The sequence below is a fragment of the Anticarsia gemmatalis genome, chromosome 15, assembly GCF_050436995.1.
Source record: "Anticarsia gemmatalis isolate Benzon Research Colony breed Stoneville strain chromosome 15, ilAntGemm2 primary, whole genome shotgun sequence".
NCBI classification, from domain to species: Eukaryota; Metazoa; Arthropoda; class Insecta; order Lepidoptera; family Erebidae; genus Anticarsia; species Anticarsia gemmatalis.
Window position 1 is genome coordinate 5,312,264 of NC_134759.1, and position 11,312 is coordinate 5,323,575.

General features: G+C 41.8%; 1 protein-coding gene across 2 annotated transcripts in view; it reads left to right on the top strand.

The window, feature by feature from the left end:
- LOC142978706 (protein groucho-like) overlaps window positions 1-9,732 on the top strand; it is a 52,748-nt gene extending 43,016 nt beyond the window's left edge. Inside the window, exons 8-16 of one of the 2 annotated variants that reach the window (XM_076123238.1) lie at window positions 5,266-5,367; window positions 5,530-5,651; window positions 6,252-6,545; window positions 6,707-6,953; window positions 7,189-7,368; window positions 7,611-7,771; window positions 8,362-8,444; window positions 8,800-8,999; window positions 9,312-9,732. In XM_076123238.1, coding sequence (XP_075979353.1) covers window positions 5,266-5,367; window positions 5,530-5,651; window positions 6,252-6,545; window positions 6,707-6,953; window positions 7,189-7,368; window positions 7,611-7,771; window positions 8,362-8,444; window positions 8,800-8,999; window positions 9,312-9,419 — 1,497 coding nt within the window. In that variant the 3' untranslated portion in view covers window positions 9,420-9,732. The remainder of the gene's footprint in view (window positions 1-5,265; window positions 5,368-5,529; window positions 5,652-6,251; window positions 6,546-6,706; window positions 6,954-7,188; window positions 7,369-7,610; window positions 7,772-8,361; window positions 8,445-8,799; window positions 9,000-9,311) is intronic. The other variant, XM_076123239.1, reaches the window with a different exon arrangement.
- The last annotated feature ends 1,580 nt before the right edge of the window (window positions 9,733-11,312 follow it).

Sequence of the window (11,312 nt, forward strand, 5' to 3'; positions counted from 1 at the left end):
TCAGGTATGGCGGCGCGGCGTGTAGAACAAGGCGTGCGGCTGAGAAGGTGTTGCGGTGACAAGTCGGTGTCGCGGCGCACGCTCAGCGCCCGGCGCCAGCCTCCGTGCCAGTGCGGGCTCCCCTTCGTGCTTATCACACATTTACATATGCTTCCAGCGCTCACCGCCCGTGTACGAGCATCGAAAATGTTTCATGAATAAATTTGTAATCCAATTTGGTCGTTAACTTCTGACTCGACAAACACATCGACATGGTTTCGTTCCGAATAAAAACAAACATATTAAACACCAGCAAACAAACAAAGAGAATTGGATCGAATAATCTTCGGTTCGCTTAAAACGATTAATCATAAAAAGTGCGCGGGTCGCAGCCCTTTTTCGAGTTTCCTCGTTACGGACTAAGACGAGAATCATTAGGAATTAAATTTCCCCTTTCATTAGTCCCTCAACCCTCGTATAATTCCGGACGCGGAGCAATAACAATATAAATCCCCCGTCGCGCCGAGCGGGGGATTACGGCTTGTCTCGACCCTAATTTAGGGCTGCCCCCGCCCCGGATTAACGAAGTGGCGGAATCCGCTAGGGTTGTCGCTGCGCATAAACTTGTTACGTGTTTAATGTTTTATTGACGGGTGGCTAGGGAGCTCTCATTTAAATAACCGCGCGGCTGCGGCCCCTCCACTCCACGCCACTCCACTCCACTCGTGTTGATCACAAGAAATGCTAACCATTGTCCATACGACTTAACTTGTATGCGCTCACTCGACAAATAACTATGGTTTTAGTTTAAAAAATAACTAAAACTTAAAGTCAAATTATATTCTTCCCCTGTCAAGTTCAATAACTGATCTATAAAAGTCGTTTTGTTTTTCTCTACATTCGTATTCTTGTTTGTGGCACATAACACTGGGACCTTAGGGCTACTAGTTACAGCATGCGGGAAGTATTATTAGGTATATCTGTCGTTATTTTGTTTTTATTCATATTTCAAATTAATTTTTACTGCTTTAATCACGCTATCAAATCGAATCGTTCGTTAAAGCGGAACGAATTTTTTATAGCCAGAGTATTAGGAAATGCGGCAGTATTGAAGCACATAATAGGATAGGTACCCACGATAGATATTAATTGTATTTTATGTGATTAATGACAGGAAGGACATTAAATAACATAAAATATCAAGTCTGTCTGGCTGCAGTTTCTCTAAAAAACATGGTGTAATATGTGTCGCAAGAGAAAGTAATAAGATAACCATTTTACTCCCGTGTTATGGGCTGTTTTTTTAAGTAATTAACAATTTTTTTGTGTAATCTTATTCTACTCGGGATGTTCTTATTTTTGTTGACGCCAATTTTCCAAACGAGTTGTCATTTAGCATGGCGACGAAACTCGATTCCAGGTAATTTATTTAAGTAATTTTACAAAGCGAAACCGCGTATACCGTATTAAAATTTGCCTCGAAACCGCAAAGTAGACGCAAACACAAAATTAAAGTCGTCGACACTTAAGGGTCTCGTAGTTTCGAGGGGAGTTTCCGTGAAATTTCTCTCGGAATGTCGAAATGGCGGATGAATTTCGCAAGTCAACTCAATTATCGTTTTAATTAAGGCGCCGTGCCACGTGACATTTGTTTGCGTGCGTGAAAGCGATCGTTCCCCCGCGCACCTCGCGCTGCTCCGTGCGCCCCTCAAGCCCGCTCCTGTTAATTGTGCTAATTACTCCTGTAATAGAGCAAGGGGGCGGGGAAAGATTGCTTATCGATGGCTTCCCCGGAATTTATTTGTGTGATTATGTGATATTGGCGTGTGGAAGGTGTTATTTTAAATGAATTCTTTAGCATTTTTTAGAAAGTACGCTCAATGTGACTGCAGGGTAGGCTCTGGCTTATTGGAGATGTTTTATGAAGCGGCTAGCGCAGGAACTTTTAGTACGAAGCGGCGAAAGACAAACTCGGTTAACTGCAGGTTAACAAACAATGCGGTAATGAACATCAATTGTATCGGGCACGTTTCCAAGTGTATTTGTAAGTGGCGCTGAGTACGGCGGAGTTTCCGCAAGGAGCGCTCGTAACGCGAGTGGCGGCATAATGGGTGCGCGGCCGTGGTCAGATCACGAGCGCGGGGCGGGAGCGGCCGCTGGCCACGTCAGCCCGACAACGAGCACCAGGCAATTTGGTTATTTGGGGTCGGCCATAAAGCAATAGCGAGCGCAGTAAACGCAATCCTCCACTCGCGACTATAAACTTTACGAGTCACGTAAAAACGCGCTCGAAACGCCGACTCGCTACCATAAATTTATGCTAATGTATTCTTTATAGGAGTTTAATGTGTATTCAGAAATTCCTCCATTATTTATGTATACGAATGAACCGGTAAAGTTAATTTTAAAGTCGCACAGCACCCCGCGGTTTATGCGCTCGCTGACGATTAATTTTTTGTAACTTTTTTGTGGCGCAGGTTCCCGACGAGCGCGGATTCTCGTTTCGGAGCGATTATCGTTTACGTTTTTACGGAGCTCTCGGTAGCGACCGGTTTAATAACGTCTCGCTCCTTATGAATGAGCTTATTCAATATGGGCCATTTTATCGCTACGTGTACAGCGCCATGATGATGTCTCGTGTGTTATAAATTGACAACATACTGGAACTTAAAAATAAAATGTGTTCAATAAAACTTTTCGACGACGGTATCATAAAGCGAAGTCGTATAAAATTGGTAGTCTCGATAAAAGCTGAAAATGTCGCGTTTAAATCACGTAACTTTCAAAACTATTATGCCTGAAATATAGTCCGAACTCAATCCGTACATTTCCGAGCGGCGGGCGGTCTATTTATCTATTTCCCCCGCTTCCGCCCCAGAGCGTCCGGTTAACCGCCCCCCTTCCGGTTAACCGGGCGGCGGCGGCGAGGCGCGCGCGGCTAAACGGCTCGTCGCGTGACCGCAGACAATAAGCCCGGGCGGCGTTAACAGCGCGCCTGTGTGTTGCCACTTTATATGTTACGTCACAGCACAAGTGAACCTGCACCCCGCGCCCCGCGCCCCCGAGCTCCCTGCCACATGTGTGCGACGCGACGTCGCTTGCTAGCCGATAAGTCGTGTTGTCGCAGCTCCTACTTCGACTAGTACTTGTTTAGCGACGCTGTTGTCTCGCTCCTCCCGTCCTTTCGTCCGCCGCTCAATTGCCTTTTTCTTGAGGTTGACCCGCGTAATAGGATAAAGTAAAGATTAGCTCTATTCGTATTTCTCTTGAAAATAGAAAAGGTTGCAAAGGACTACTTGTTATTGAGTGTTTTTGTCCGAATAAGGAGATAAAGCAAAACGTATAGGAGCTTAATCTTCTTCTGTTTCTTAATCTTCTATGTATAAAATATACCTATCTACCTTTAACAATACTTAAGTCGCTCTAACTATGCAAGTATTATACGAACTGCCTATGTACAGCTTTCAATTATTTTACTAGAGACTTCTACATTAAATAAAATATTATTCGTGTTGATAAAACTATTCATTAAATTCTAGCTGAATCTATCATACGAGTACCTACGTGTTACAGAAATGAACATATTATTATACAATAATGTAACTAAACACCTTCACATGAATTTCATTTCAATCCAGCGCGGTACGTGACCACATCCAACTATTCGTCAGCCGACCACAAATTCAATCTATTAAATTAACGATTAACCACAAACGGTGTACCCTCGAGCGAATGACTCGTATGGGTAACATAAAATCCATCCAATCGAATCCGACACGTCACATTACGGCATCGTAGCCCTCTCTCCAAATAGCCTCACTTGAAATTCGATGTCGAGCTCTGTGGAGATCGGCGATCGTAAAATTAGGGCCTCAAGTACACGCTCGACCTCTCCGCATGCACCTCTTCACCTGTAAGCCTTATGTGAGCTCACGCGTTAATGTTCGACCCTAAAATGTATCTATATCTACATATGTGTGTGTGTATACTGGCTGCTTCTATTTTGTGGACTTTTTACATGGTTTTATTCAACTCGCTATGTCTGTTAGTTGCTCTATTTTGTTCCGCGCGACTTGTATCAATAATACTAGTTTATTGAGGACATCCAGCCTCTCTGATATTCAATAACTGTCCACGCAATAAGTCGGGTACGCTTGTTCGTAGAATGAGTTTTATCTGGTGGTACGATATAATAATTTCGAATCCAGAAAAAATATATCTTGTGTTAATTAAAGTAAATATTAGCGAGGTGTGATAATAGATGTGAATCTGTGAGTCGAGAAAGCATGGAGTGTTATTGTGTGCGTGTGAGTGGCGGGAGGGCAGTAAGTCACAGCGGGCGGCGACAGGACGGCGGCGCGCCGCGTGCCGAGCAAATTAACAGCCGCTTGCCACTCTCCTCTAACTTAGTGCCTCATAAAATTAGGCCCCGTTAGATCCCTCTAGGCACCGCCGCGCCGAGCCGCCAGACTCTCCGAAGAGGACAGATTAGGTCCGAGTGGCCGAATTCGCCATTCAACAACACTTACGGCACCGCCACCGTTCTCCCTGTTTTGTTAGTCTTGATAGGATGCACTTCCCCTCACAAATACGTAACAAAATTTTAAATAAAACATGGGGAAAATATCGTTTTTGTTGAATATGTAGTTTAAACCTGCAAATTTGCAAGAGAGAAAACACACAGCGTAGTATAGGTGATTGATACTTATGAAATGGCCATTGCGCTCGAATAGCTGCACCACTTGAGCGATGTATACGAACACTTGATATAGCATCTGTCTAATACATAACTGGATGCGGGCATTCGACCGAATATTGATAATACGCAGTTGTAGCGCTGGGTACGGCGAGGTTTACGTGGAGTGCGGAGTGTCAACAACACGGAGCGGAATCAGTGGAGCGCGGACCGCTCGTTCGTCACGTATATGATTATTTCATTAGTTCGTATTTGCGCGCTCATCCAAATGTTGCGGTAACATCCCCCCTCCCCTCCACTCGCCGCGCGACCACCACCCCGGAGGGGGCGATGACCACTCCCGGAGCTAATCATGCGGTCAGTTTGTTCTGCCTCAGCGTGTTTTGATATTGATATTGACTGTAGCGCTCGCCTCGCTGCGCGCCGATTTATTTGCGAACAATGATCGATTGATTGCCGTGGGTACGTAAGCTCGCCCGTAAACGTTTTGATTATGTTTACTTACTCGTATTTGTTAAACTAACAGACCCAACATTGCGATATTAAATAGTCTTGCGGTTTGTTTTTACTGAGTAATTCTATTGTTTCAGAGGAATTCTATTTCACCCGGTGAGAGAGAAAAATATAGGACGCGGAGTCCAGCGGAACCTGATCACAAGAAACTAAAGAAGGAAGAAAAAGACATGGGTCATGTAAGTGTGCTTATATCATAGAACTCCACATTTCCAGTTAGAGTCTAAGAACATTTAAATCATATCAATATTTTATCATATCAAACTTGCCCCTTGGGAAGAACGCCAAAGAAGAAGCCTTTTTTTATGGACAAAGTGTAATGTAATTGTTGTTATTTACAGGAACTAGTGGTAGACGATGCGAGTGAGGAGCCCACGTCACCGCACAACGGCGCGCCTTCACCCCGGGAGAACGGTCTCGACAAACTTCAGCCTAAGAAAGAACACCCGCCACACAGCCCCAGGTAAACGATCACATCACAAGATCATTACTTACAGCTAAACGGTCGATTCAATATTGAAACATTACTTACTCACTAACCATAAATTAGTATGCAAGACTTGTAATCAATACGCTCCAGCGCTGGCTCGTTTCTACACTAATTATATGTAACTAATAGTACATTAGTAGTAACACGACAAAGCCGCTCGCCCTGTGGCGTTTTCTATCGAATACGCTTACCGCTTACCGGTCGTGCGTTAATTCGTGATAATCGCTCTATCCGTTTAACAGAAGCCCTAGTGAGAATACTACTTGCTACCCGTGTAAGGTCATCGAACGACGCGAGACAACTTGTTCAAGTCAAAAGTTAATCCGCCTCCGCACTGAATCAATTACGAATACACGCCGAGGTTCGCTCTACGCCCATTAACAGTAATAAGATTAGACGCCTTGATGGATAGCGTTAAGTTATTCGCGCAAAAACTTCGAGATCGCTCTGTAAACGTATACTAAAGTAACTACTGCAATAATAGATACACTAGTTTCGCTAACTGATTTAAACTGTCGATGTACCGTCGTGATGATTATTCATTTTTCATATTGATCATAATTTTGAACTCAGATCGGGCACGTCAAGCAACGCATCGACGCCTTCAGCGAAAAAGCTTGACGAGAAACCTAGTACACCAATATCGAAGCCTGTGACGCCTACATCGGGTGCGAGCGGCGCGGGGGCCGCGGGGCCGCCGCTGAAGGCCGCCGTGAAGCCCCCGGCGCTGCAGTACCCGTACCTCGGCAACGGCGCGCACGACGCGTACGGGCTGGCCGGCTACTCCGCGCGCGCCGCGCTCGCCTACGAGCCGCTGCGCCCACCCCTCGGGCCCGCCGCGCTAGCACCGATACCGGGTGGCAAGCCGTAAGTTTCTTCCTAGTTAGCAACTTCTTGTATTACAATTCTTTGTTTGTAGCCGATATCTGTAGAAACAGTAGTTTGAGTAGACAAAGAGGAGTCTCACACGAATGACAACCTAGCTTGTGTTATTGGTGGCTAATGTTAAATGTGTTTTTGTATTGCAGCGCGTATTCATTCCACGTGTCGGCGGAGGGTCAGATGCAGCCGGTGCCCTTTCCCCCTGACGCGCTGATGGGACCGGGGATCCCCCGTCACGCGCGGCAAGTCTCTGCACTGGCGCACGGCGAGGTGGTGTGCGCCGTCACAGTGTCATCCCCCACTAAGTACGTGTACACCGGCGGCAAGGGCTGCGTCAAGGTGTGGGACATCAGCCAGCCTAGTAAAGCACCCGTCAGTCAACTGGATTGTTTGGTGAGTGGGTAACTGTCGGCGACTCATTCTTGGTATTTTCCTTATTGCTTTAAAATTAAAATACTTAATAGCAGATACTAAATAATGTTTTCTATACGACACCTAATTAAAAAACAATAAATGAAAAATCCGAAATTCCAACATAATTTGTAATTTTGTCATTATAAAGAATATTCTTATATAGTAATATGATTGTTATTTACGAGAGATTAAAATGTGCGTTTGTTGATTTCAGCAACGAGACAACTACATTAGGTCGGTGAAATTGTTGCCGGACGGCCGCACGCTGATCGTGGGTGGCGAGGCGTCGAACCTATCGATATGGGACCTCGCGTCACCCACGCCCAGGATCAAGGCCGAGCTCACTTCCTCTGCACCCGCCTGCTACGCGCTTGCTATCAGTCCAGACTCTAAGGTACTTTCAAATAAAACTATCTTAGCTCTTAGTTTTGTAGATAAAAGTTAACTTCTAAGTTAAACTATATTTACCCAACTAAGATGTACAGCCATTGCGGCTACCGGTTGGTAAACCATCAGGAAAAGCAATATTTAGCCGGCTCATGCTTTAATAAGCCATACACACAGTATAAATCTTGGATGACCACTAACCAATGAGCAAAAAACCGGGAGAATTAACTTGTGTACTTTGAATTGCAGGTGTGCTTCAGCTGTTGTTCGGACGGTAACATCGCGGTGTGGGACCTCCACAACCAGACGCTCGTGCGACAATTCCAGGGACACACGGACGGCGCGTCCTGTATCGACATATCTGCTGACGGCACTAAGTTGTGGACCGGTGGCCTTGATAACACTGTCAGGTGTGTAACACATAAATGAAACATGCTACAATCTAAATTTTCTTAACGCTGTTGACTCTTTATTTTTCGAATGTCTCCTTTCTTTCCTTCATACAACTTTCTAGAAAGAACTAAACAAGTAAAAAAATATTTTCTGAAAGTATTTTTTTAACGTGTATGTAAGCGATGTTTTCCACGGTTGTGGTTTAAATGCAAAGTTGTTGACACGCTATCATAATCTACACCTGCTTATAATATTATGTGACTTTATGCTTCGAAAAACAAACGCAAGATTTAAACAAAAGATAAAGCTGGAGAACATGACTTCTGAAGTAGGGGAGGGTTATGAAGGAGGTTTACTGAGATAACAACAGATACTCCAACGATCCGTTACACTCAGACACACACGATTAATCAATGGTATCGCGAACTGTGACAACTGTTTACATTATCAATACTACTTCAACTCAGGGAGATTTAAGTGTTCGCGTTGATTCCTTTCGTCAAGTACAATGATAACACATCAAAATTATCTAAATAGATCAAACACCTACTTATCGTAGGATTGTTGAAAGTATCACCAAATAACATGTTTGTATTATATCTTGCAGGTCCTGGGATTTAAGAGAAGGCAGACAATTACAACAACACGATTTCAGTTCTCAGATATTCTCATTAGGATATTGTCCGACAGGTAAGTTTCTAGACTTTCTTGAGTTATGAGTAAACTGTACCATACTACTAAGATTTTAAGGATAAACATTTAATTCCTTATTGAGCATCGGACAAGCCAAAAAACTACTCCCTAGTTGTTGCAGACACTAAACTCTGTTTCGTCGACCAGTTTTTTTGTAGAAAAAGCCATCTGAGCATAAGTATATTTAAATTGCCCAAGTTTCCATTACTCATAACAATATAGCTATTCGACACGATTTTTGAACCGTTTCCATGTATTACGAATCGGAAATGAAATCAGGTCTGCTGTACTGCCAACATTCATAGACCTCAAAAAGATGAATTTTTCTCTAACTCATGTGTATGTGTTTCAGGCGAGTGGTTAGCGGTGGGCATGGAGAACAGTAACGTGGAGGTGCTACACGCAGTGAAGCCGGACAAGTACCAGCTGCACTTACACGAGTCGTGCGTGCTGTCTCTGCGCTTCGCCTCGTGCGGCAAGTGGTTCGTGTCCACCGGCAAGGACAACCTGCTCAACGCCTGGCGCACGCCTTATGGTGCCAGTATATTCCAGGTAAACTCACTTTCAATAACTGTTATATTAGTTTATTGATTGTTTAACATATATTTTTTTACATAAGGGCATGAGTTTGCCAATTCTAAAGGACTTTAATTTCACAATACATTGCCTTGTGTCTAAGCCTTGTGAGGATTTCTAGTTGTTTGATATGGCAGCACTCAAGTGGTTAATGCTCCAAGAATACCATTTTTTATTGATATATGTAGCAATTATTAATAAGAAAATATTGTAATTAATATTTATGTGGTTATTATTATTGTTATTACCTCGCAACAATGTATTAATCGGTGTATAATTTGTTTACAGTCAAAGGAATCATCGTCGGTGCTCAGCTGTGACATCTCGTCAGACGACAAATACATAGTGACGGGTTCCGGCGACAAGAAGGCCACAGTGTATGAAGTGATCTACTAGTGACACAGACTAACAGACAGTGCAACAATCGAACAAAATAGATCAACAAGTGACTGTGGACGTTGTGCTAACGAGTGACGAACGTTCTGGGAACGTAGAGTGGCAAGTGGTGATATAGCTTTAGTGTATGTATAGATTATATCGGGAAGCCTGTATGTACTTATGCGACTTGTTTATATAGATTAGTGTGCGCGATTTATGTTTATTTGTTGAGCGCCCGTAGTGTATGTTGGCAGCAGATCTCAAAATGATGATTTCGTTTCAATATTGTTGTAAAATGCTCGTATTAAAGAAAAGATATGCGCAACCCGTATGTTTGTCAGTTTTATTACACTTTACCCAATTCCTTAATATCATAACACTAACCAAAGGCATGATGCCAAACAATCTACGTGGCAAAATTATTCTAAAAAGTAAATTGAAACTAAGAATGCTGGACTCGGAATGGAACCACTAACTAAAAATAAACAAAGATGATAGCAAATCGATGCAATTTTGCTACACTTTAAAAGTCAAGCTGGATATGGCAAGAAGTAGTAGCAAATTAAGACAGTATTCAAGAAATTTATTTTAGCTCTAGGTATTATATTTTTGATTATGATTCAATGAAAGTTAGTCACCATCAGAACATTTATGTCATATCGCTCGATGATTTTTGTACTTTATTGGCCAAACAATTTGGAATTTACTTCCTCTCAATTGCGTATCATTACTAATAAGAGACCTACCAATTAAACCATCACTGGTATACAATGCAGTAGCACTATTTTCTGCTATAAACAAAAGGAAAGCTACCGACAAATTTGGTATGAAAACCTGATCAGCGTCCCCAGTGAGTGAGGTAGGAACAAATTTTTAAGCACTTTTTAAATGTCAAACTCGGTAACTACTATCTACCTTCAAGTAAACGTTTGACATTTATTATAACTAAAATAATTTAGTTCTCACCCAGTGTTGGGTCAATCAACTAATTTTTTCAATCAATTGATTAGTCATGACTAATTTAGTCATGAATTATTTAGTCATGATTGAATTAATCATGAGTAAAAATAGTAATCCTAATCATGATTAAATAAATTAGTCATCAATCATTTAATGATTAAATGACTGATGACTAATTTATTGTATTTTTGTATGATGATTAAACTAAAAAAATTAATTCAGGTGACATAATTTTAGTTTAATTGAACACATCTATAAAACTATAACTGATCACCACATTAAGTTGACTGAAAGAAGATAATTCCATTATTTATAAATTTAGATTTTCAAAACGCGTAGTTTTAAAAAGCAATTTAAATTATTTTAAACTAAATTAGCCTGAACTTATTTTTGCAAATGTGTACCTGTGTAAATTAAAAAAAAATTAACTGATTCTGTTGTAAAACTAGCTTTAATTAAAAACCTGTGATTAACAAATCAACAGTCATGGAACGTAGACTTGAAAAGCTTAGTTTTATTTAACTATTATTTTTAGTCATTAAAATTTTAGTCATGATTGAATAACTAACACTAACACTAATTAATCATCAATCACGACTCATGATTGAATTTTTTTAGTCATTATTCATTAGTCATGATTAAATAATTTAATCTTAATCATCAATCATCAATCAAACTAAATTTTGCCCAACACTGTTCTCACCCAGCTCGCTAGGAGCGCTTATCAATTTTTCCTGCAAAATTAGTCAAATTTGGAGTGAAATGGGTGAAATATTAGAAGTACTCCGTAAGAGGTACCCTTAAAAACCAAAGCATCGTCATTAGACTGCCAGTTACTGTTTCACGGAGACTAGCGATCCCTGCATGCAATTTTTATTCGACAGATCTAGGTTGCGGAGAAAGGTTCGAATGCAACTCCAAAGCAGATAAAATACCTGCAACAAATTAGGT